The 26,801-nt window shown below is 34.3% G+C and overlaps 2 protein-coding genes and 1 long non-coding RNA gene across 4 annotated transcripts; 1 reads left to right on the top strand and 2 right to left on the bottom strand.

Annotated features, from left to right (window-relative positions):
- The first annotated feature begins 1,516 nt into the window (after positions 1-1,516).
- On the top strand, positions 1,517-5,100 carry LOC148691466 (uncharacterized). Its single transcript, XR_015955525.1, has 3 exons — positions 1,517-1,737; positions 1,847-4,646; positions 4,756-5,100. It is a non-coding gene; the product is annotated as an uncharacterized LOC148691466 (long non-coding RNA).
- A 3,637-nt stretch (positions 5,101-8,737) lies between these two features.
- Positions 8,738-12,823, bottom strand: LOC137712889 (heat shock cognate 70 kDa protein). Of its 2 annotated transcripts, XM_068452074.2 has the most exons (4): positions 12,355-12,650; positions 10,049-10,420; positions 9,088-9,973; positions 8,738-8,952 (listed from the first exon to the last, which is right to left on the bottom strand). In XM_068452074.2, exons 1-4 carry the CDS (start codon positions 12,557-12,559, stop codon positions 8,949-8,951), a joined length of 1,467 nt encoding a protein of 488 aa, XP_068308175.2. In that variant the 5' UTR covers positions 12,560-12,650; the 3' UTR covers positions 8,738-8,948. The 2 variants fall into 2 exon arrangements, with proteins under 2 accessions (XP_068308175.2, XP_068308174.2); XM_068452073.2 differs by having other exon boundaries at positions 9,088-10,420; positions 12,355-12,823.
- An 8,152-nt stretch (positions 12,824-20,975) lies between these two features.
- Positions 20,976-24,952, bottom strand: LOC137713022 (heat shock cognate 70 kDa protein). Its single transcript, XM_068452249.2, has 3 exons — positions 24,648-24,952; positions 21,365-22,697; positions 20,976-21,229 (listed from the first exon to the last, which is right to left on the bottom strand). Exons 1-3 carry the CDS (start codon positions 24,850-24,852, stop codon positions 21,226-21,228), a joined length of 1,542 nt encoding a protein of 513 aa, XP_068308350.2. The 5' UTR covers positions 24,853-24,952; the 3' UTR covers positions 20,976-21,225.
- Between the last annotated feature and the right edge of the window lie 1,849 nt (positions 24,953-26,801).

Here is a 26,801-nt window from a genome sequence, read left to right on the forward strand (position 1 = left end):
TCGTTAGAACTTCTGTGAAAATGAGTCACAAGCCACACACATGAGGCTAAATCAAGCGGCAAATATGAAAAACAAAATGAGAAAAATTGTAGCAATAGTCCCTAAACTTTAACCCAATTAGAGAAATTGTCTCTCAACTTTAACTTAATTGGAGAAATGAGAATATTAAAACTGTTACAGAATACTAACCACTGTTAAAAAAATCCTTGGTGGCGCTAGGCAGCTGACAACCGTCCTGATTAATCTATAGGTGTTTGAAAATTAAGACAAGTCTAGGCGCCCACTTAGACCAGCCTAGGTCGCGACTCTTACTTAGACAGAAAATAAATAATTTTCATTTTGCATTTTATAGCCTATATATTTTTATCAGTGGTAGAAAAATGGTTACGTCCATTAGAATTTTTGGTACGATCTAGTAGTATTACTCTTCACTAGTAAGTAAGAGGTCTTAGGTTTGATTCTTGCCAAAGGAGAATTTGAACCACATTATTGTTAGCACATTGTGAGGCTAAGCCCACCCACTCCCTTTAGCGTAGATAATATCGTTTGTTTTAAAAAAAAATATTGTCAACCATGGATATTAAATACAAAAGTGTTCGAACAAAAAAATCACAATACATTGAACTGTGGTTAAAATGTAAATCGCCTTTGCACGTTTTATAGGTGAAGTCAAGGTAAGCAATTTTTATTGTGGACCAAAACTTCGGAAAATGATCGAACCTGGATGTATAATTGAGTTTATGAATTTTAATGGTTAAATTTGTAAATATCTCGACCACATGTGGATTTAATATCATAGTATATTTTAGCCTCTATATTGATATCTGTGGCAAAAAATGAGTACCTCCATGAGAACATTTTGTATATCGATGAATATTTTTAATTTGGGTATTTATTAGATGCTAGAAATTATAAGTTTATTCATAAAAGTCTATGTCAAGCTGAATATTACTAATTAGTAATCCAACATGTGCATGATGTTTGTTTATAACCAACTGGCATGAAGGAACAAATGTGTATGTTTCATGCATGACTTGGAATAGTATTAGTCTTTGCGAGATCTTGCATCACTTGGTCTTTATTTTTAATATGTATATATTAAGCACTATTTTTATGGGACTGCATTTTTGTTTACCACCTTCAAGTAGTGATAATGCTTAGGACTTTATTTATCATTGTTAGTTGATTTTAATTAAAGTTTGAGATTGTATCTATCCAATACACATATCTCAAAATTTAAATTCATCTAATAATAAATAGGATTCTAAGCATTACCATCACTTAACTATCTCTCGTGATTTTTAACATATGCAGCTCGTCAAAGTCTACGTGGAAAAAGAAAAAGAGAACGTAAACGTACGTAAAATAAAAAATAAGAACTTTAGCTTAGCTTTATTTATTTCATTTTCAAAGAGGATCTTTTAGTTAAGAAAAGGCAAAGGAAAATGCTTTTCCTTTAGCTTTAACTTTAGACTTTTCTTTTTATTTATTGATTGGGAAGATCTGTCAATAATAAGAAAAAGAAAAGGACCGAGTCATTTTGAGCTTTAGCTTTAACTTTGTCTTTTTATGTATAGTTGATGTGGTGGTAATTATATAATTCAAAACTTTTGTGCCTGGGCTATGTAAAAGAATATTCTACAAACCAAAAACCATTGCTTAAGGCTAAAGACTCACCCACAATCAAAAAATATTTTTCTAAATCCGCCACTAATATCACATATTCGAGATTTAACAGTAAGTTTTTCTTTGTTTTTTCTTTCATTTTTCGGGTTGTTAAATCAATAACTCACGATGTGTTTTATTTTATATTTCTTTTAACTAAATTATTTTGTGGCATTTTTAGATATGTTCAGTCTTCGATGGATGTATTTTCCCTTCTGAATTGCGGTTGAATTTGTAAGCAGCCTACCTAATCAGTAGGCTTTTCTTAGTACCTAGTGATAAAAGCATTTGTTATCCCCTCTTATGCATCATTTTGCAAGTTGATTGGCCTGTGTGACTTTGCAAGGATGGTGACCTCTTTCTATGAAGACGAAGACTTCAAGTTGAAGACGAAGACGAAGACTTCCAGTTTAGGGTGCAGACGTCCAGCTGCATTATGATTTTTATTTCTTTTATTTTGTTTTTTTAACGCAAAGAATTCCAGTTTTTCTATTAAAGACAAAGACTTTCCCAGTCTTTTAGTTTTCCAACTTGTACGTGGCGCATGCGATAACCAGGTTGTAGTATGGGTTTGTTATTGTCATGCATGATCCTTTTTTTCTATTTTTTTTTTTTTACTTTGGTATTGATGTGTTTTTGAAGAAAAAAAATTATTGAGTGTTTGGTAAATATATTTTTTTTAATTTTGTAAAAGCTGTTTTAACCCAAAAAAAAAAAAAAGAATCTTTGAGCATTTGGTAAACTTTTATATAAAACTGTTTTGAATATATTAAATGATATGGTTTTAAGTCTTATATAATAAGCCAAAGAGAATCATTTAGGGGTAGCGATTGTAATTTTGTAAAATATGGGGCTACATTTATCATTTTAAATTTTATTAAATGGGTACCGTTTGCTATGATTTGAAAAAAAAAAGCGTTTTTATTTTTTATTTAAGTATGGTGGGCCATACTTCTACTTTTTCTACTGTCATTACCAAAAGTTTTTTTTTTTTTTTATAAAAACCACTTCTTTTTCTTTTTTTTATAATTTTTTACACCAAAGATATTTGGTGTTCCAAATTTTTTAATAATCTGCTTTTTAGAAGCACTATAACCCCAAATAGCTCTTAGGACTTGGGGGCTATTCTTTTTACTCTCTCTCATTATATTTTGAGGAAATTGTAGCAATAGTTCATCAATTAAAAATTCTTAAGCATTGATCCCTTAACTCTTCAAACAGTTATGGTCATTTTCGTCAATTTCGTTAGAACTTCTGTGAAAATGAGTCACAAGCCACACACATGAGGCTAAATCAAGCGGCAAATATGAAAAACAAAATGAGAAAAATTGTAGCAATAGTCCCTAAACTTTAACCCAATTAGAGAAATTGTCTCTCAACTTTAACTTAATTGGAGAAATGAGAATATTAAAACTGTTACAGAATACTAACCACTGTTAAAAAAAATCCTTGGTGGCGCTAGGCAGCTGACAACCGTCCTGATTAATCTATAGGTGTTTGAAAATTAAGACAAGTCTAGGCGCCCACTTAGACCAGCCTAGGTTGCGACTCTTACTTAGACAGAAAATAAATAATTTTCATTTTGCATTTTATAGCCTATATATTTCTATCAGTGGTACAAAAATGGTTACGTCCATTAGAATTTTTGGTATGATCTAGTAGTATTACTCTTCACTAGTAAGTAAGAGGTCTTAGGTTTGATTCTTGCCAAAGGAGAATTTGAACCACATTATTGCTAGCACATTGTGAGGCTAAGCCCACTCACTCCCTTTAGCGTAGATAATATCATTTGTTTTAAAAAAAATATTTTCAACCATGGATATTAAATACAAAAGTGTTCGACCAAAAAAATCACAATACATTGAACTGTGGTTAAAATGTAAATCGCCTTTGCACGTTTTATAGGTGAAGTCAAGGTAAGCAGTTTTTATTGTGGACCAAAACTTCGGAAAATGATCGAACCTGGATGTATAATTGAGTTTATGAATTTTAATGGTTAAATTCGTAAATATCTTGACCACATGTGGATTTAATATCATAGTATCTTTTAGCCTCTATATTGATATCTGTGGCAAAAAATGAGTACCTCCATGAGAACATTTTGTATATCGATGAATATTTTTAATATGGGTATTTATTAGATGCTAGAAATTATAAGTTTATTTATAAAAGTCTATATCAAGCTGAATATTACTAATTAGTAATCCAACATGTGCATGATGTTTGCTTATAACCAAGTGGCATGAAGGAACAAATGTGTATGTTTCATGCATGACTTGGAATAGTATTAGTCTTTGCGAGATTTTGCATCACTTGGTCTTTATTTTTAATATGTATATATTAAGCACTATTTTTATGGGACTACATTTTTGTTTACCACCTTCAAGTAGTGATAATGCTCACGACTTTATTTATCATTGTTAGTTGATTTTAATTAAAGTTTGAGATTGTATCTATCCAATACACAGATCTCAAAATTTAAATTCATCTAATAATAAATAGGATTCTAAGCATTACCATCACTTAACTATCTCTCGTGATTTTTAACATATGCAGCTCGTCAAAGTCTATGTGGAAAAAGAAAAAGAGACCGTAAACGTACGTAAAATAAAAAATAAGAACTTTAGCTTAGCTTTATTTATTTCATTTTCAAAGAGCATCTTTTAGTTAAGAAAAGGCAAAGGAAAATGCTTTTCCTTTAGCTTTAACTTTAGACTTTTCTTTTTATTTATTGATTGGGAAGATCTGTCAATAATAAGAAAAAGAAAAGGACCGAGTCATTTTGAGCTTTAGCTTTAACTTTGTCTTTTTATGTATGGTTGATGTGGTGGTAATTATATAATTCAAAACTTTTGTGCCTGGGCTATGTAAAAGAATATTCTACAAACAAAAAACCATTGCTTAAGGCTAAAAGACTCACCCACAATCAAAAAAATATTTTTCTAAATCCGCCACTAATATCACATATTCGAGATTTAACAGTAAGTTTTTCTTTGTTTTTTCTTTCATTTTTCGGGTTGTTAAATCAATAACTCACGATGTGTTTTATTTTATATTTCTTTTAACTAAATTATTTTGTGGCATTTTTAGATATGTCCAGTCTTCGATGGATGTATTTTCCCTCCTAAATTGCGGTTGAATTTGTAAGCAGCCTACCTAATCAGTAGGCTTTTCTTGGTACCTAGTGATAAAAGCATTTGTTATCCCCTCTTATGCATCATTTTGCAAGTTGATTAGTCTGTGTGACTTTGCAAGGATGGTGACCTCTTTCTACGAAGACGAAGACTTCAAGTTGAAGACGAAGACGAAGACTTCCAGTTTAGGGTGCAGACTTCCCACTGCATTATGATTTTTATTTCTTTTAATTTTTTTTTTAACGCAAAGAATTCCAGTTTTTCTATTAAAGACAAAGACTTTCCAAGTCTTTTAGTTTTCCAGCCTGTACATAGCGCATGCGATAACCAAGTCACAGCATGGGTTTGTTGTTGTCATGCTTGATCCTTTTTTTTTCTATTGTTTTTTTGTTTGGTATTGATGTGCTTTTTTAAAATAAAAAAAAATTATTGAGTGTTGGGTAAATTTTTTATTTTATTTTGTTAAAGCTCTTTTAACAAAAAAAGAATGTCTAAGTGTTTGGTAAACTTTTATATAAAACTATTGTGAATATGTTAAATGACTAAAGATGATATGATTTTAAATTTAATATAATAAGCCAAAAAATAATTTAGGGGCAATGATTGTAATTTTGGAGAATATGGGGGGTACATTTATTATTTGAAATTTCATTAAATGGGTACATTTCTACTGTCATTACCAACAATTTTTTTAAAAACCATTCTTTTTTTACCAAACACATTTGGTGTTCCAAATTTTTTAATAATCTGCTTTTTAGAAGCACATTTGGCTATTCTTTTTACTCTTTCTCATTATATTTTGAAGAAATTGTAGCAATAGTCCATCAACTTTAATCTAATTGGAGTAATCGTCCCTCAACTAAAAATTCATAACCATTGATCCCTTAACTCTTCAAAATATGCAATTATGGTTGTGGAGCCAAAAATAGTAAAAAAAAACATATGAAGACAACACGTGAATTTTTGGGTTAAAAAGATAAGATTACTCTTGAGGCACATTGAAACTTCTACGCACGAGCAGTGGACAATCACCACTCAATCAAGGTCAAAAGTGATCAAAATAGGTATTTATTCAAAACCTATTTCATCCATCCTCATCAAATCATCTCCATAAGGTAACCTCCAAATATTCATTCAAAATAGGATTAATTACCAAAATTAATTAATTGATTTTCTAATTAATTTCCTAAGTGAATGTGACTATTCATGAAGCATCAAAAGTTGTAACTCTTCATTTGAGTAGACACATCTTTCTATCAAAAGGCTCCACTTCTAATTTCCATTCAATTAATAATTTTAATATAATAATAATATTATTATTAAATTTTCCAACAATTCCCCACATGAATCGAAATTGACTCAATATCATGCAAATGACAATGCAGACAGTAGAGAGAGAATTCAATAGAAAAAGTACCACATCGGGATAGGTGGCTTTTGCCTTTGAACCTTCCGTAGTGAATTACTATCGGATTTACTTAACTAATCAGTGAACATGATATCTTGAACTGCTCAGCCGTTTGTGTAAACCAAGACAATAGTACTCACATAATACCCTTCCAAACACCCTGTGATTGCTCAGTTGTGTTTATTTTGGTCCTGAACAATTCTTGGTTTCTCATGAGTGCTTTTAGAGAACAAAGCCCTTCAAAAAATTCTCACAGGAACGACCTCATTTGTCACTCAAGATAGGTGCACTCAAGATAGGTGACTTCCCATTAATAGTATCATGTAATACCCCACTTGTTATTTCCAAGTATAGGAATCATTAAAAGCAAAGTTTATCCTAAATACGCTGCAGATAACACTGTTTCATCATAGAACATAGGTTAGAGCTCCAGAGTTTCATCAAAGTTTATCCTAATTGCTATATTAAATCACATATAAAATCAAGAAATAATTGATGCAATTATATATCAAAGTAATCTATGCACATGAGTAACCAATGTTAAATGAACATGATATAATGGATTCGAAAAAAACCTAGAAAATAAGGTCGAACCAAATGTTGGACACTTTGTCCTTAAGACAAGTTTACGCCCCACTATGGTGCTCCAGGTTCATCAGCGCATCTTTCCCAAGATACAACGACCACGTCCTTGTAATAGTAGCACTCCAAATCACAGGGTTCCATGAACCACGATTGTGTTGAAAACTCTCTCATATGGAATCTATGAGACTTTCTAATATTTAATGGGAAAAATTATTTTGTGATTATAGGGGGCTGCCCTATTTATAGAATGCAAGATACCTCTTTGGAAAGCATGTGATTATTCATGAAAAGTCAAAAGTTGCAAATCTTCATTTGAGTAGACACATCTTTCTACTAAAAGACTCCACTTCTAATTTCCATTCAACTAATAAATTTAATATAATAATCTTATTATTAAATTTTCCAACAACTGTTACCTTGGCTACTTCCTTTTTGCTTGATTATGTGTAATGGTACACCAAGGCTTGAGGGCTAGCAAAAATGCACTCTATTAATGACATTGAAGATGGTAACTGCTTAGAGAACAAGGGACCGGGCGAATGTGGGAATGCCATTCTATCCATTGCTTAATTATCTGAATATTTGCCACAAGGACTAAAGAGAGTTGAGGTTCCAACATAAATCAATTGGCGATATGGCGAATAGTCTAATCTCTTATAAACCCATGCAAGATCCATCATCTCATCAATATGGGATCCATTCTCAACACGTCCTCACACGTTTGGTGAATTTTTAAGCCTAACACGTGAACAACACAACGAGGTGATGTGGAGCACGTGTAGCCGTTTGTCTTTATACGTGGGATAACCTGCTCTGATACCTTGAAAAAAAGTTGATGTTCCACCATAAAACAAATTGGCGATATGGGGAGTAGCCCAATCTCTTAGACCATCTCTAATGTAATGGTCCAGAGGGCCGAAAATAGCCCGAAAACCGTTTCCAATTAAGGGCTAAGCCAAAGGGCTCACGGACCCCACTGGACAAAAATCGGCCAAATGGCCAACCGGCTGGCCTAATCCAACCAGCCAGCCAGCCCCGGGCCTGGATGGATTTTCATTATTCCTGTCTGATATAACCAACAACATTGTATTTATTTCTGTCGGTTATATCTGACAGGAATGGTAGGCCTTTTTTTTTTTTTACAAATTTTTTTTTTTTGTAAATTCTATTTTTTTCCTATAACTTCCTAAGCCATTATACAACATTAAATTAAATTAAGTAACATGAAACAACATTAAACAATATGAAACAACATTAAATTTAAATAATAAATTACGTTTGACCTTATGACCCTTTGACCTTCGATTGGAGACGGTTTTTTTATGACAGGGCTAAAACAAGCACTATGGCCCTTTGGCCCTCAGTCGGAGATGGAGGTAAATATGACCTTGTACTGTTCATTAAAATATTAATATCTTGGAGGCCCAAATGGCTAGAACGAGCCCTCTGACCCTCGTTCGGTTGGAGATGGCCTTATAAACCTATGCAAGGTTCATTCTCTTATCACTGTGAGATTCATTCTCAATAAGGACATCTTAAACTGATGCTCTCTTTGAAGTTTAAGCTAGTAACTAAGAATATATAATACTTTTAAATTACGTTTATTATTATCTGATACTTCATATAAATGACCTAATGTAGAAAAATAAGTCGGTCAATAAAATTATATTCAATTAATAATTTTAAGAACTACTCTCCATATTACCAATTGGTTTTATGGTGGAACCGCAACTTTTTTTCATATAGTTCGTTTATTCTCTGTTGGTTATGCGTACTCTTATTTTCAAATCCTAATTCATATCCATATGCTTTTAATGCATGCCACATTAGTTTCTCTTCAGTTTTTAGGTTTTCATCTACTCGGAGCAGAAGTTATCGATCTTCTGTTTGTGTACAATAAAGAAAATCATCTCAAAATGCCTGTTGTATATCATCTAATATGATAGAGCACAGAAACATGTATAATTTATTTCATCACTGTATATAGTAATCAAGCAAGGTACAACAAACAAGAATAAACCCACACAAATATTTTCTAGGATAAAAAACCGCATGACAGAACAATGCACGCACGGCCGAACGGCCAGCAAAAGGGATAGTGCCCAACCATTGCCCCCCTCCTCAAAACAACACAATCTGTTGGCGAACACTTGAGCTCACCTGGCACGAGTAAAACAGTTGATGAAAGAATTTTAGTAAAACCATGTTATAATCCCCAAAAATGTTATTTTGCATTGCATATATCGTTTTATATATTATTTACTTACATCACCCATTTAATCCCCAAGAGTTTACCTGTCACTGTGGATTGTGATCGCTTTTTTTTGGCCGGTGGATAAGATCTCAGCGGAAACAGTCAGGACACCATTTGCATCAATAGAAAAACAAACATCTGCTTTAACAGCTCCCTTACGAGCTGGAGGAATGTCATGGATGGTAAATCCACCCAAATAATTATTATCTTTGGTGAATTCACTCTCACCCTCAAACACTCGGAAGCAGATAACAGTTTGGTTGTCATAAAGAGTTGTAAAACTTTTGTTCTTCTTAATGGGAATTTTGTTGTTTCTTGTAATCACAACACTCATGTGTTCTTCTTCATCCACTTCAATTCCAAGTGACATAGGAATGACATCGGAGAGTGTGAAGTCTCGAAGCTTCCCAGCTATATTTCCACTCAAGACTGCAGCTTGAACGGCAGCTCCATAAGCCACGGCCTCATCCGGATTCATGCTCTTGCAAAGCTCCTTTCCCTTGAAAATCTCCTGTAATATCTCTTGCACCTTGGGAATTCTAGAAGATCCACCAACAAGAACGACGTCATCAACATTGGTTATATCCATTTTGGCATCTTCCAAACACTTTTTCACAGTCTCCATGCACTTGTTGAAGATATCCATGTTCATTTCTTCAAATAGGTCACGGGTAAAGTTTGTGTGAAAATCTTCACCCTTATACCAAGAATCGATTTCAATATCAGTGTCAAAGGAAAACGAAAGTGCCTTCTTTGCCTTCTCACAGGCAGTTTTGGCCTTCCGAAGAGCTTTGGCGTCTCCACAAATGTCCACGTTTTGCTTTCTCTTGAATTCCTCGACACAGTAATTCACCATTCTGTTATCCAAGTCTTCACCTCCAAGGTGAGTGTCTCCAGCAGTGGACTTCACGTCAAAGGCGCCATGACCTATGGTAAGCAGTGACACGTCTAAAGTACCGCCGCCCCAATCAAATATAATCACATTTCTCTTATTAAACCTACCGGCTTTCTTGTCAATGCCATAAGCGATGGCTGCAGCAGTTGGTTCATTGAGAATGCGCAACACCTTTAAGCCGGCCAATTTACCAGCCTCTATTGTAGCCTGACGCTGCGAATCGTTGAAGTAAGAGGGAACGGTGATAACTGCATTTTTTTCACTTATCTTTGAGCAGAGGTAGGACTCGGCTATCTCCCGCATCTTTGCTAGAACCATGGATGAGATATCTTCAGCAGAAATTTTTTTTTCTTCACCCCTGTGGGTAACCGCAATCATTGGCTTGTCAGCAGGACCTTCTATGACCCTGAATGGCCAAAGCTTCCTATCTTTTTGAACAGTGTCCTCGCTGAACTTCCTACCAATAAGCCGCTTTGCATCTGTCAAGAGTTATTTTAAATTAATTATTTCTTAAAGTGATTTATTTTTTTAACTTATTTTTACCCATCTATATAATAACGGGGAAAAGCATCCTTACGGATCCTTTTTCTGGGGATTATAGAGATCCAGTAATTGTGATTATTTATCATATATTGTGAGGTTATAAATTATTTTAAAATTTAAAATTTAAAATTAAATATAAATAGTATCTAACGAAAACTGATCGTATGATATATGATGAACAATCACGATCACGGAATCCTCAAAAAAAAGATCCGACGAGGATTCTTTTCCTTATAACGTGACTGTTAGATCCTCTTCCAAAAATTCTAGTTATTTTTTAAACTGAATCCAATTGTAACATATTTATATCTTAAGAACACTACAAAATTTTCTAAGCGAAACATATTTAAAATAGAATTGAATACAACTAATTCTGAAGAGATAGATTACAATTTACAATCAAAAGATATCAATAACATAGGTAGCTAAAAACCATTTATCTATAATATAGTAGATTATCGAGGAAAAAACTCTACAATATAGGTAATTAAATAAGTAAAAAGACTGATGCAACATGGTTTTTGAAGGGCTAATTCTTATGATTTAGGATATATAATTCTTTGAAATTTTCAATTTTATCACAAACTTAATAAAAAGATAATAATCATTAATTGGACCTATTTTAGAAAGTGAATTATTCCAAATAATAGTTATTGTTGTACTTTGAAAAAAAAAAATGATTATGCTGTACTGTAACAATAAACAGCTGTGAAATAAAACAGTAAAGTATTTGATAACTATAATTATAAAAGTTATTGAAGTAAAAAAATAGTATTATAATATTTGATAAATATTTATGTAAAACAATTGTAATTATGTAAAATAACAAAAAAAAAAAAACAAAACACAAAACTTATGGGCTTTTCTTCCTGTCTTGTTCTTTGTGCCAGAAAGTTCTTGATTGTTTCCCTTTTTTTTTTTTTTTTTCTCTCTTCTTGGTTTCTCTTTCCTTCTAGATTTTTCATTCTTCTTTTTTTTTTTTTTTCTGTTTCTTTCTGACAAAATATTTATGGCTTTTCTTCCATTTTTCGTCAATGACCCCTCCAACGATCTGCCTTTTCTTTCTATTTCTTTCTATTTTTCGTCAAAAGCTTTTCTTTCTATTTCTTTCTGACAAAATGTTTATGGCTTTTTCTTCATATACCTTTTTTCCTTGCTTCTTTGTCACTCCCGTTTTCATTTCCTGCGATCTGGAACCTGTGCCTCACTCCCATTTCTATTTTGGGCATTTCGATTTTCAGGGCGTTGCATGGTTTGGGAGGTGGGGTGGTGGATGATTGGGTGGGATCTGGGTTATCATCTAGCAGGGAGTGGGTTGGGATCCGTGGTCGGCGAGGTGGCGATGGGTGTATTTGGTGGGGATTGGGGGAGAGATGGGGTGGTGAATCTGGGTAGCACGGTGTCGGAGAGCAATCGCTCGGACTGGAGAAACGGGGGTGGAGTCAAGAACCGGGATGAAGGAGAAAGAGAGGGTAAGGAAAATTTTATTTGATGGCACTGTTCATCCGTGTATTGTGATAAGGGTTGGCTTTCCAAAGCTGGATTTTGCTGCTTTGGCTTTTTAATTTTTTTTTTTTTTCCAACCAAAATTGTGAAAAAAAAAGGCTGATTTTGAAGGTTTATTTTTATTTTTTAATTTAAGCAGTACCAAACTGGTACTCTACAGGATACCAATAAAAATTGAACTAAATGTATATGAACTAAATATTGCCAAGTCGGGTACTTGAGCAGGATATCAATAAAGATTGAGACCAGTAAAAGTTTTCAACTTCCTAAAAGCTAACTAATAGAAAACGTAGGCAGTATAGTAGTATATGTACAGAAAGAAATTAACAAGGAAACGGTAAAGAAATGGTCATTTTATACCTACCAAAGATTGAGTTGGCGGGGAATCTCCCGACTTGGTTAAAAGCTTCATCACCTACCAACCTCTTACTTTCAGTGAATGTAACATATGATCGAGTCGTCCTGTTACCGTGGTCGTTCGCTATGATTTCTGCATGATCGTCCTGCCACACTGCTACACAAGAATATGTTGTCCCCAGATCAATCCCGATGGCATGGCCTTCTGCCATTTCTCAGCTCCGGAGCTTGAAGAATACTTTTTTATTTTTTATTTTTTGAATGATCAGAGAGGTTCAAGAAGAATGTAAAATGATAAACATGATTGCAGGAAATAGATGTGGAAGAAGATTTATATGGGAAGAAATGAAAAGTCCAAGTCAATACATACTTGCACTAAGCTACCGTTTGGTACACAGACAGGACATAACAGAGATTCCGTGTTATGTTTGGTATACGCAGGATGGAACGGGACGGTTGTTCCATTATGTGTTTGGTAAGCGCAGAACGGAACGGAACCAAAAGATTAAATGACTAATTTACCCATATTCTGTCTGTTATTTGGTACAATGTTTACACGTGGGAGGGGACGTGACAGTTTTTTTTTTTTTTTTTTAATTTTTTTTTTAACTTTTTCATATTTGAAGTTTGAACACATATATGCTTATCTATGATATATTTTTTACACTAGCACATGTTTGAAGATATGTATGCCATGAATTCCATCTTGGTGACCTCAGGGTCATGGATAATTGATTGAAGGTTACTAAGAATGTTGACCATGTGTTCAACCTCGTAGTTGGTTTGGGCAGAATAGGCTTCATTTAGTCCAACCATTCTGTCATCTTTGATAACAATACAATGATTAGCTTCAACATGGTTGAAGCTTATCTGATCAATGATGTGAAAAGGCAACATTCATTAGTGTAAAAATTATGAGTCTCTATTTTCCGGAAGTAGGCTTTCATACATGTTTACATACTTTAGTAAATCACATAAAACTGCAAATGCATTCCTATCCATTCGCAGTTCCCACAAACAATTAGTATCACTCAATCGTGTGATACAATTTATCTCCTCTCTCCTAACATAAAGTCTAACAAATGTCCTTTGCTCTAAACTATCTCTTTCCCTTTGTCTCCTCTATTGTTGTCCATACCTCAACAATTGTGCATTCATAGTAAAGATTTGTGCCATTATAATCCCAATGTTCAAAAGAACAAAGAAGTGATTCTCATATTCATGTATGTCTTCACATGCAAAAAAAAAAAGACACATGAATGAGTGGAGCATCAAAACACGCAAGATTCAATTTCAAGGTATGATTAAATGGTAAAACAAAGTAGAGCATCAGTTTTTTGAATAAATATTCATCGGTTCAAAACTACGTCAAAAACAACAATCCAAAATATTGTAAGATACATGTATATTGCACAATATATTATCCGCACTTCTTCTCATATATAATCTCTGTAAAATTCAATTTGAAAGGTAATAACCATGTATTTGTTCGTAAGAGTCAGACTAAGGACGTTTAACATATATGCATACCAAAGTCAGCAATGAAACAGAATACTTTAAAAATGAAAAGAACATATACTTAAAACAATTCACCTATGAAAATGTTGAGAAATATGCACGAACCTCCAAAATAAGAAAGCACATGTATCTAAAAAGCCTTTTGGCGGAATTCCCCAACAATCTAACACACTTGGGGGGCGTTTGTTGCGCCGGACTATCTCGGATTGGATTAGCTTCAAGGACTAAGCTGGAATGGCTTAGACTAGACTAAACTGGACTAACTTAGTGAAGCGTTTGGTGCAGTATTGGACTAAGAAGCTGGATAATAACAAATTCTAATATTATATTATTTAATATATAAATTATTAATATTTTATTATGATCTTATCTTTTTCTTCATCTTTTCCTACCATTTCTGTCCCACTCTTTTCCTCTTCTCTCATCGTCCCACCCTCTCCCTCTTTTTTTCCTCTTAGACCTCTCAATTCATGTCTCTTTCTCATTCCTGGTCAAACTCCTTATTGATTCCAGTCTCTATTTCTCTGTCCTCCCTCCCTCTCTAGCTATGCGTTGTTCGAATAGAACCTCACGGCTCCAATTTTCCCGACGAGTTGCAGGTTTCCCGATGTGTTTTCCGGCCAACCCTCGTTAAATTGGATGAAGTTAGCACCGCCAAAAAATTCATCACCATCCCTAGACCGAGATCTTAGCCTTGAATGCTCGAATCTGTCATGGATTTGAAGAAGCCCAAACAGGCCGAGACTTCCAGGCCATTTTCTGGCCACATTCGACCACATTTTGGCCTCGATTCAGGTAAAATCGTAATCTTGTCACTCCTAGCTTCAATTTGGTATATTTTATATGAAAGTTGGTTGTGAAATGGATCTGAAAGAGAGTCGGAAAGATGTAGTACTTGTGCAATAACAAACGTTCGATAAAAATATTATGAAAGGAAGAAATATGCACATGATGAAACCTTCATGAATGACATGCGAATACATAACTACCCAGTACCAAGCTTGATTGGGTACAACCTAGAAGAGCCAATTATATACACATTATAGAAACACACAATTGCAAAGGAAATTAAAGGTTTATTCGCTCCAGAAAGCAGAAATGAGTGCTCACATAACTAAAAGGTTAATTAGGAGATAAGGAATTCAATGTGAATGATGAATCCAGAAATAGTGGCCTATGTAAAATGAAAATTTTAAGTCACATTACATCTCATTCGTATGAAAAAATAAATACCTAACTGCTTATCTAAGCGTATCACGGATTCACATTAGCAAAGAAAATAATCCATTAATCAAACCGGAACCTTCTGTACGTTTATGTAACAAATAAAACATAAAATCTCTGCACATACTAGAGCATAAAGGCATGAAGGATAGCGTGACTATGACCTTTAAATCTTCTTGGTAAGAGTCAACTGAATTCTGAAATCAATAATTTCTTTCTATACCATATACCACAAAACTAATTAGCCCCAGAAATTGGCTCCACTTAGAACTAGAGATTAGAGAAACCAAGTGCTGGTGATTATTAAAGAGACCCTTCTATACTTCAACAAGTTCAAAAGAATAACTCACTAGGGTTACTTCTCATAGCTAGCAGTTACATGATAAAACACATGGTGAAGCATAAGGGTTCTTTTACGAAACAAAATCGTCGAGTAATGAGCCACTAACATTTCACAATATGCACACTTGGATGCGGCTGGTAAATATTAACACGTAAACAAGAAACAAAAACACAGAACACAAATACTTGCTCACAATGTAACCACAAAGAATGGATGTTGAGTTTAAGTTTGTACTCTTAGGTCATTTACTCACGTTTACTTGGAAATATGGACTGTGGAGAGCCTTGTTGAAAAGTATAATTTTTGTGAAAAGAAAAACGGAGTGTAGATGCACGTGAAATAAAAAATAAAAACTTTAGCTTTTTCTTGAATATTTTTTTTTTTTTTTTTTACTTTAACTTTAGCTTTAGCTTTATTTGTTTCATTTTCAAAGAGCATATTTTAATTAAAAAGGTCAGAAGGAATGCTTTTCATTTAGTTTTAACTTTAGCTTTTTATTTTTATTCATTGATTAGGAACAACTTTCAATAATAAGAAAAAGGAAATGACTGAGTCATCTTTTGCTTTAGGTTTAGATTTGTCCTTTTATGTATGTTGATGTGGTGGTAATTATATGATTCGAAACTTTTGTGCCTGGGCTTTGAAAAAGAGTATTCTACAAACCAAAAAACCTTTGCTTAAGGCTAAAGACTCACCTCATAACCAAAAAATATTTCCTAAATCTGTCACTAATATTTCATATTCAAGATTTCACAGTAAGTTTTTCTTTGTTCTTTTGTTTTTTCTTTTATTTTCGGGTTGTTAAATCAATAACTCACAATGCGTTTTATTTTACTTTTCTTTTAACTAAATTATTTTGTGGCATTTTTAGATATGTCCAATGTTCCACGGATGTGTTTTCCCTCCTGAATTGCGATTGAATTTGTAAGCTGCCTACCTAATCAATAGGCCTTTTTTTTAAGTACCTAGTGATAAAAGCATTTGTTATCCCCTCTTATTCATCAGGTTGCAAGTTGATTGGCGTGTATGACTTTGCAAGGATGGTAACCTCTTTCTTCTAAGACAAAGACTTCGAGTTGAAGACAAAGACGAAGACTTCTAGTTTAGTGCGTAGAGTTCCAGCTGCATTATGATTTTTACTTCTTTTATTTTGTTCTTTTAACGTAAAGAATTCTGGTTTTTTTTTTCTTTTTTTTTTTTCTATTAAAGACAAAGACTTTATAAATATTTCAGTTTTCCAACTTTGTACGAGGCGCATGCGATAACCAAGTCGCAATATGAGTTTGTAGTTGTCATGCATGATCCTTTGTTTCTATTTTTTTTTTTTTAAGTTTGGTATTGATGTGATTTAAAAAAAAAAAATTGTCTCAATGTTTGGTAAACTTTTATATAAAATTGTTGTGAATATGTTAAATGACTAAAAATGATATGATATTGAATGTGATATAATAAGCCAAAGAGAATAATTTAGGGACAAAGATTGTAATTTTGTAAAATATGGTGGGGAGTGAGGTGGGTACATTTATCATTTGAAATTTCATTAAATGGGTACCGTTTACTATGCTTTGAAAAAGAAAAGTATTTTTTTATTTTTTATAAGTACGGTGGACCATGCTTCTACTTTTTATACTGTCATTAACAACAGTTTTTTATTTTTTATTTTTATAAAAGCGATTTTTTTTTTGTTTTACCAAACATATTTGGTGTTACAAATTTTTTAATAAACTGGTTTTTAGAAGCACTATAACCCCAAATAGCCTTTAGGACTTGTGGGCTATTCTTTTTACTCTCTCGCATTATATTTTGAGGAAATTGTAGCAATAGTCCCTCAACTGTAATCTAATTGGAATAATGGTTCCTCAACTAAAAATTCATAATCATTGATCCCTTAACTCTTCAAATCATGCAACCATGGTATTTTTCGTCAATTCCGTTAGAACTTATGCTAAAATGAGTCACGTGCCACACACATGAGGCTGAATCAAGGAGCAAATCTGGAAAACAAAATGAGAAAAATTGTAGCAATAATCCCTAAACTTTAACTCAATTGGAGAAATTGTCCCTCAACTTTAATCTAATTGGAGTAATGAGAATATTAAAACTGGTACTGAATACTAACCACTATTCTAAAAATTCCCACCTTGCACCGCCTAGGTGCTAGACAACTAGCCATTGCCTTGATAAATCTATAGACGTTTGAAAATTAAGAAAGGTCTAGGCTTCCACTTAGACCGCCCTGACTATTCTGTAGATTTCTAGCACTGGAAATACATTAGTTTGTTGTAACATCTTTTTCTACAGTCGCATGACAAGAGCCTCTGTATATGAAGTGGACTAGTAGCCCCTAAACAGAGAACTCTACAATAGCTCCACCGCCGCCTTTCCCTCTCAACTTGCAAAAAGCACCATCAAGGTTAACTTTAGGTCGCTCTAGACCTTGAGAATGTCGTTGTTACCATTGTTGGAAGAATAGGATCTAATTGCTATATTAAATCATATATAAAATCAAGAAATAATTGATGCAATTATATATCAAAGTAATGCATGCGCATGAGTAACCAATGTTAAATAAACATGATATAATGGATTAAAAAAAACCTAGAAAATAAGGTCGAGGCAAGTGTTGGACACTTTGTTCTTAAGACAAGTTTACGCCTCACTACGGTGCTCATGGTTGATCGGCGCATGTCTCCCAAGATACAATGACCATGTCCTTGTAATAGTAGCACTCTAAATCACAAGGCTCCATGAACCACGATTGTGTTGAAAACTCTCTAATATTTAATGCACTCTATGTATGATTATGTAAACAACGAAAAATTATTTTGTGATTATAGTGGGCTTCCCTATTTATAGAATGTGAGATACATCTTTGGAAAGCATGTGATTATTCATGAAGAGTCAAAAGTTGCAACTCTTCATTTGAGTAGACACATCTTTCTACCAAAAAGCGCTACTTCTAATTTCCATTCAATTAATAAATTTAATATAATAATATTATTATTAAATTTTCCAACAATTCCCCACATGAATCGAAATTGACTCAATATCATGCAAATGACAATGCAGACAGTAGAGAGAGAATTTAGTAGAAAAAGTATCGCATCGGAATAGGTGGCTTTTGGCTTTGAACCTTCCGTAGTGAATTACTATCGGATTTACTTAGCTAATCAGTGAACATGATATCTTGAACTGCTCAGCCGTTTGTGTAAACCAAGACAATAGTAATCATATAATACCCTTCCAAACACCCCGTGATTGCTCAATTGTGTTTATTTTGGCCCTGAACAATTCTTGGTTTCTCATGAGTTCTTTTAGAGAACTAAGCCCTTCAAAAAATTCTCACGGGAACAGCCTCATTCATCACTCAAGATAGGTGACTTCCCATTAAGAGTATCATGTAATACCCCACTTGTTATTTTCAAGTATAGGAATTATTAAAAGCAAAGTTTATCCTAAATACGCTGCAGATAACACTGTTTCATCATAGAACATGGGTTGGAGCTCTGCAGTTTCATCAAAGTTTATCCTAATTGCTATATTAAATCACATATAAAATCAAGAAATAATTGATGCAATTATATATCAAAGTAATGCATGCACATGAGTAACCAATGTTAAATGAACATGATATAATGGATTCGAAAAAACCTAGAAAATAAGGTCGAAGCAAGTGTTGGACACTTTGTCCTTAAGATAAGTTTACGTCACACTACGGTGCTCATGGTTGATCGGTGCATGTCGCCAAAGATACAACGACCACGTCCTTGTAATAGTAGCACTCAAAGTCACAAGGCTTCATGAACCACAATTGTGTTGAAAACTCTCTCATATGAACTTAATGAGACTTTCTAATATTTAATGGGAAAAATTATTTTGTGATTATAGGGGGCTGCCCTATTTATAGAATGCGAGATACCTCTTTAGAAAGCATATAACTATTCATGAAAAGTCAAAAGTTGCAACTCTTCATTTGAGTAGACACATCTTTCTACCAAAAGACTCTACTTCTAATTTCCATTCAATTAATAAATTTAATATAATAATATTATTATTAAATTTTCCAACAACCGTTACCTTGGCTACTTCCTTTTTGCTTGATTATGTGTAATGGTACACCAAGGCTTGAGGGCTAGCAAAAATGCACTTTATTAATGACATTGAAGATGGTAACTGCTTAGAGAGCAAGGGACCGGCCGAATGTGGGAATGCCATTCTATCCATTACATAATTATCTGAATATTCGCCACAAGGACCGAAGAGAGTTAAGGTTCCACCATAAATCAATTGGTGATATGGTGAATAGTCCAATCCCTTATAAACCCATGCAAGATACATCATCTCATCAATATGGAATCCATTCTCAACACGTCATCACATATTTGGTGAATTTTCAAGCCTAACACGTGAACAACACAACGAGGTGATGTGGAGCACGTGTGGCCGTTTGTCTTTACACGTGGGATAACCTGCTCTGATACCATGAAGAAAGTTGATGTTCCACCATAAAACCAATTGGCGATATGGGGAGTAGCCCAATCTCTTAGACCATCTCTAACCGAAGGGTCCAGAGGGCCGAAAATAGTCCAAAAACCGTCAACAATTAAGGGCTAAGCCAAAGGGCTCATGGGCCCCACTGGACAAAAATTGGCCAAAGTGCCAACCGGCTGGCCCAATCCAACCAGCTAGCCATTCCTAAGGGCCTGGATGGATTTTCATTATTCTTGTCGGATATAACCAACATCATTGTATTTATTCCTATCGGTTATATCTGACAGGAATGGTAGGCCTTTTTTTTTTTACAAATTTTTTTTTTTTAAATTCTATTTTTTTTCCTATAACTTCCTAAGCCATTATACAACATTAAATTAAATTAAGTAACATGAAACAACATTAAATTGAAATAATAAATTACGTTTGGCCCTATGGCCATTTAGCCCTCAGTTGGAGACGGTTTTTTGTGACAGGGCTAAAACGAGCATTATGGCCCTTTGACCCTTGGTCGGAAATGGAGGAAAATATGATCTTTAACTGTTCATTATAATATTAATATCTTAGAGGCCCAAATGGCTAGAACGAGCCCTTTGGCCCTCATTCGGTTGGAGATGGCCTTATAAACCTATGCAAGGTTCATTCTCTCATCAATGTGAGATTCATTCTCAACAAGGACATCTTAAACTAATGCTCTCTTTGAAGTTTAAGCTCGTAACTAAGAATTTATAATACTTTTAAATTACGTTTATTATTATCTGATGCTTCATATAAATGACCTAATGTAGAAAAATAAGTCGGTCAATAAAATTATATTCAATTAATAGTTTTAAGAACTACTCCCCATATTACAAATTGGTTTTATGGTGGAACCGCAACTTTTTTCATATAGTTCGTTTATTCTCTGTTGGTTATGCGTACTCTTATTTTCAAATCCTAATTCATATCCATATGCTTTTAATGCATGCCACATTAGTTTCTCTTCAGTTTTTAGGTTTTCATCTACTCGGAGCAGATGTTATCGATCTTCTGTTTGTGTACAATAAAGAAAATCATCTCAAAATGCCTGTTGTATGTCATCTCAATATGATAGAGCACAGAAACATATAGTAATCAAGCAAGGTACAACAAACAAGAATAAAGCCACACAACAAACAAGAATAAACCCACACAAATATTTTCTAGGATAAAAAACCGCATGACAGAACGATGCACGCACGGCCGAACGGCCAGCAAAAGGGATAGTGCCCAACCATTGCCTCCCTCCTCAAAACAACACAATCTGTTGGCGAACACTTGAGCTCACCTGGCACGAGTAAAACAGTTGATGAAAGAATTTTAGTAAAATCATGTTATAATCCCCAAAAATGTTATTTTGCATTACATATATCGTTTTATATATCATTTACTTACACCACCCTGTTAATCCCCAAGAGTTTACCTGTCACTGTGGATTGTGATCGCTTTTTTTTGGCCGGTGGACAAGATCTCAGCGGAAACAGTCAGGACACCATTTGCATCAATAGAAAAACAAACTTCTGCTTTAACAGCTCCCTTACAAGCTGGAGGAATGTCATAGATGGTAAATCCACCCAAATAATTATTATCTTTGGTGAATTCACTCTCACCCTCAAACACTGGGAAGCAGATAGCAGTTTGGTTGTCATAAAGAGTTGTAAAAATTTTGTTATTCTTAATGGGAATTTTGGTGTTTCTTGGAATCACAACACTCATGTAACTTTTATAACCCGATTCAATTCCAAGTGACATAGGGATGACATCCGACAGTGAGAAGTCTCGAAGCTTCCCAGCTATATTTCCACTCAAGACTGCAGCTTGAACAGCGGCTCCATAAGCCACAGCCTCGTCCGGATTCATGCTCTTGCAAAGCTCCTTTCCCTTGAAAATCTCCTGTAATATCTCTTGCACCTTGGGAATTCTAGAAGATCCACCAACAAGGACGACGTCATCAACATTGGTTATATCCATTTTGGCATCTTCCAAACACTTTTTCACAGGCTCCATGCACTTGTTGAAGATATCCATGTTCATTTCTTCAAATAGGTCACGGGTAAAGTTTGTGTGAAAATCTTCACCCTTATACCAAGAATCGATTTCAATATCAGTGTCAAAGGAAAACGAAAGTGCCTTCTTTGCCTTCTCACAGGCAGTTTTGGCCTTCCGAAGAGCTTTGGCGTCTCCACAAATGTCCACGTTTTGCTTTCTCTTGAATTCCTCGACACAGTAATTCACCATTCTGTTATCCAAGTCTTCACCTCCAAGGTGAGTGTCTCCAGCAGTGGACTTCACGTCAAAGGCGCCATGACCGATGGTAAGCAGTGACACGTCTAAAGTACCGCCGCCCCAATCAAATATAATCACATTTCTCTTATTAAGCCTACCGGCTTTCTTGTCAATGCCATAAGCGATGGCTGCAGCAGTTGGTTCATTGAGAATGCGCAACACCTTTAAGCCGGCCAATTTACCAGCCTCTATTGTAGCCTGACGCTGCGAATCGTTGAAGTAAGAGGGGACGGTGATAACTGCATTTTTTTCACTTATCTTTGAGCAGAGGTAGGACTCGGCAATCTCCCGCATCTTTGCTAGAACCATGGATGAGATATCTTCAGCAGAAAATTTTTTCTCTTCACCCCTGTGGGTAACCGCAATCATTGGCTTGTCAGCAGGACCTTCTATAACCCTGAATGGCCAAAGCTTCCTATCTTTTTGAACAGAGTCGTCGCTGAACTTCCTACCAATGAGCCGCTTTGCATCTGTCAAGAGTTAATTTTAAATTAATTATTTCTTAAAGTGATTTATTTTTTTAACTTACTTTTCCCCACCTATGTAATAACAGGGAAAAGCATCCTTGTGGTCATTTTCCTGGAAATTATAGGAATGTCGTAATCGTGAACACTCATCGTATATCATAAGGTCAAAAATTATTTTAAAATTTAAAATTTAAAATTAAGTATAAATAGTAGCTAACGAAAACTGATCGTATGATGTATGATGAACAGTCACGATCACGGGATTCTTTGGATTCTCAGAAAAAAGATCCGACGAGGATCCTTTTCCTTATAAAGGGACTGTTAGATCCTCGTCCAAAAATTCTAGTTATTTTTTAAATTGAGTTCAATTGTAACGTATTTATATCTTAAGAAGACTACAAAATTTTCTAAGCGAAACATATTTGAAATAGAATTGAATAGAACTAATTCTGAAGAGATAGATTACAATTTACAATCAAAAGATATCAATAACATAGGTAGCTAAAAGCCATTTATCTATAATATAGTAGATTATCGAGAAAAAAACTCTACGATAAAGGTAATTAAATAAGTAAAAAGACTGATGCAACATGGTTTTTGAAGGGCGAATTCTTATGATTTACGATATATAATTTTCTGAAATTTTCAATTTTTATCACAAACTTAATAAAAAGATAATAATCATTAATTGTACCTATTTTAGAAAGTGAATTATTCCAAATAATAGTTCACAAAAATTGAGTTGGCGAGTATTTAGGATATATAAATAGTTATTGTTGTGCATTGAAAAAAAAAAAAAATTTATGTTGTGCTGTAAGAATAAAACAGTAAAGTATTTGATAACTATAATTATAAAAGTGATTGTAATTAAAAAAAAATAGTATTATAATATTTGATAAATATTTATGTAAAATAACTATAATTATATAAAATAACCAAAAAAAAAAAAAAAAACACAAAACTTATGGGCTTTTCTTCCTATCTTTTTCTTTCTGCCAGAAAGTTCTTGATTGTATCCTTTTTTTTTCTTTTCTTCTTGGTTTCTCTTTGCTTCTAGCTTTTTCATTCTTCATTTTTTCTATTTCTTTCTGACAAAATATTTATGGTTTTTCTTCCATTTTTCGTCAATGACCCCTCCAGCGATCTGGCTTTTCTTTCTATTTCTTTCTATTTTTCGTCAAAAGCTTTTCTTTCTATTTCTTTCTGACAAAATGTTTATGGCTTTTTCTTTATGCCTTTTTTCCTTGCTTCTTTGTCACTCCCGTTTTCATTTCCCGCGATCTGGAACCTTTGCCTCACTCCCATTTCTATTTTCGGCATCTCGATTTTCAGGGCCTTGCATGGTTTGGGAGGTGGGGTGGTGGATGGTTGGGTGGGATCCGGGTTATCATCTAGCAGGGAGTGGGTTGGGATCCGTGGTCGGCGAGGTGGCGATGGGTGTATTTGGTGGGGATTGGGAGAGAGATGGGGTGGCGAATCTGGGTAACACGGCGTTGGAGAGCAATCGCTCAGACTGGAGAAACGGGGGTCGAGTCAAGAACTGGGAAGAAGGAGAAAGAGAGGGTAAGGAAAAATTTATTCGATGAAACTGTTCATCCGTGTATTGTGATAAAGGTTGGTTTTCTAAAGCTGGGCTTTCCTGCTTTGGCTCTTTAGTTTTTTTTTTCATCTAAAAACTGTGAAAAAAAAGATTGATTTTGAAGGTTTATTTTTTCTTAAATTTAAGCAGTACCAAACTGGTACTCAGCAGGATACCAATAAAAATTGAACTAAATGTATAGGAACTAAATATTGCCAAGTCGGGTACTTGAGCAGGATATCAATAAAGATTGAGACCAATAAAGTTTTCAACTTCCTAAAAGCTAACTAATAGAAAACGCAGGCAGTATAGTAGTATATGTACAGAAAGAAATTAACAAGGAAACGGTAAAGAAATGGTCATTTTAAACCTACCAAAGATTGAGTTGGCGGGGAATCTCCCGACTTGGTTAAAAGCTTCATCACCTACCAACCTCTTACTTTCAGTGAATGTAACATATGATCGAGTCGTCCTGTTACCGTGGTCGTTCGCTATGATTTCTGCATGATCGTCCTGCCACACTGCTACACAAGAATATGTTGTCCCCAGATCAATCCCGATGGCATGGCCTTCTGCCATTTCTCAGCTCCGGAGCTTGAAGAATACTTTTTTATTTTTTATTTTTTGAAGGATCAGAGAGGTTCAAGAAGAATGTAAAATGATAAACATGATTGCAGGAAATAGATGTGGAAGAAGATTTATATGGGAAGAAATGAAAAGTCCAAGTCAATGCATACTTACGCACTAAGGTACCGTTTGGTACGCAGACGAGACAGAACATAATGGAACAGAGATTCCGTGTTATGTTTGGTACGTGCAGGATGGAACGGGACGGTTGTTCAATTATGTGTTTGGTAAGCGCAGAACGGAATAGAACCAAAAGATTAAATGACTAACATTCCCATAACTTTCTCATATTCTCTCTGTTGTTTGGTACAATGTTTATACATGGGACGGGACGTGATAGGTTTTTTTTTTTTTTTTTTTCAATTTTTTTTTTTTTAACTTTTTCATATTTGAAGTTTGAACATATATATGCTTATCTATGATATATTTTTAAAGCTAGCACATGACTGAAGATATGTATGCCATGAATTCCATCTTGCTGACCTCAAGGTTATCGATAATTTTTTGAAGGTTACTAAGAATGTTGACCGTGTGTTCAACCTCGCAGCTGATATGGGCGGAATACGCTTCATTCAGTCCAATCATTCTGTCATCTTTGATAACAATACCATGATTAGCTTCAACATGGTTGAAGTTTATCGGATCAATGATGTGAAAAGGCAACATTCATCAGTGTAAAAATTATGAGTCTCTATTTTCCGGAAGTAGGCTTCCGTACATGTTTACGTACATTGGTAAATCACATAAAACTGCAAATGCACTCCTATCCATTCGCAGCTCCCATAAACAATTAGTATCACTCAATCGTGTAATACGATTTATCTCCTTTCTCCTAACATGAAGTCTAACAAATGTCCTCTGCTCTAAACTTGCTCCTTCCCTTTGTCTCCTCTATTGTTGTCTATACCTCAACAATTGTGCATTCATAGTAAAGATTTGTGCCATTATAATCCCAATGTTCAAAAGAACAAAGAAGTGATTCTCATATTCATCTATGTCTTCACATGCAAAAAAAAGGACACATGAATGAGTGAAGCATCAAAACACGCAGGATTCAATTTCAAGGTATGATTAAATGGTAAAACAAAGTGGAGCATTAGTTTTTTGAATAATTATTCATCGGTTCAAAACTACGTCAAAAACAACAATCCAAAATATTGTAAGATACATGTATATTGCACAATATAGTATCCGCACTTCTTCTCATATATAATCTCTGTAAAATTCAATTTGAAAGGTAATAACCATGTATTTGTTCGTAAGAGTCAGACGTTTAACATATATGCATACCAAAGTCAGCAATGAAACAGAATACTATAAAAATATGAAACAGAATACTATAAAAATGAAAAGAACATATATTTAAAACAATTCACCTATGAAAAAGTTGAGAAATATGCACGAACCTCCAAAATAAGAAAGCACATGTATCTGAAAAGCCTTTTGGCGGAATTCCCCAACAATCTAACACACTTGGTACATTGAATCTCAAAAGAAAGAGAAAATATTCAGCAAGTGGACTAAGTTTTAAATACACAAATCAAATACAAAATTGTATCCACACAATTGCAACACGTTGTCGCTCCGTAATTCTTCTATGCAAAACCATACAACACATAGATATGACACTCTATATCCTAAAGAGAATAATGGCACATTTTGTATCCACACAATTGCAACACGTTGTTGCTCCGTAATGCTTCCCTCGTAGCAAAGCAGTTACAAACTTACATGATGTCTCACATGGTTACAGCCAATGGCTACTTTTGCAAAAGAAAAGCACCAAGTAATCAGCCACAGAGCATTTCACATTAATCCTTCGAAAAAGTTAAAAAATCAACAAAGATGTAGTACTTGGGCAATAACAAACGTTCGATAAAAATATTATGAAAGGAAGAAAT

This window comes from Pyrus communis, chromosome 14 (assembly GCF_041283825.1).
Source record: "Pyrus communis isolate YQ-2024b chromosome 14, ASM4128382v1, whole genome shotgun sequence".
Classification (NCBI taxonomy): Eukaryota; Viridiplantae; Streptophyta; class Magnoliopsida; order Rosales; family Rosaceae; genus Pyrus; species Pyrus communis.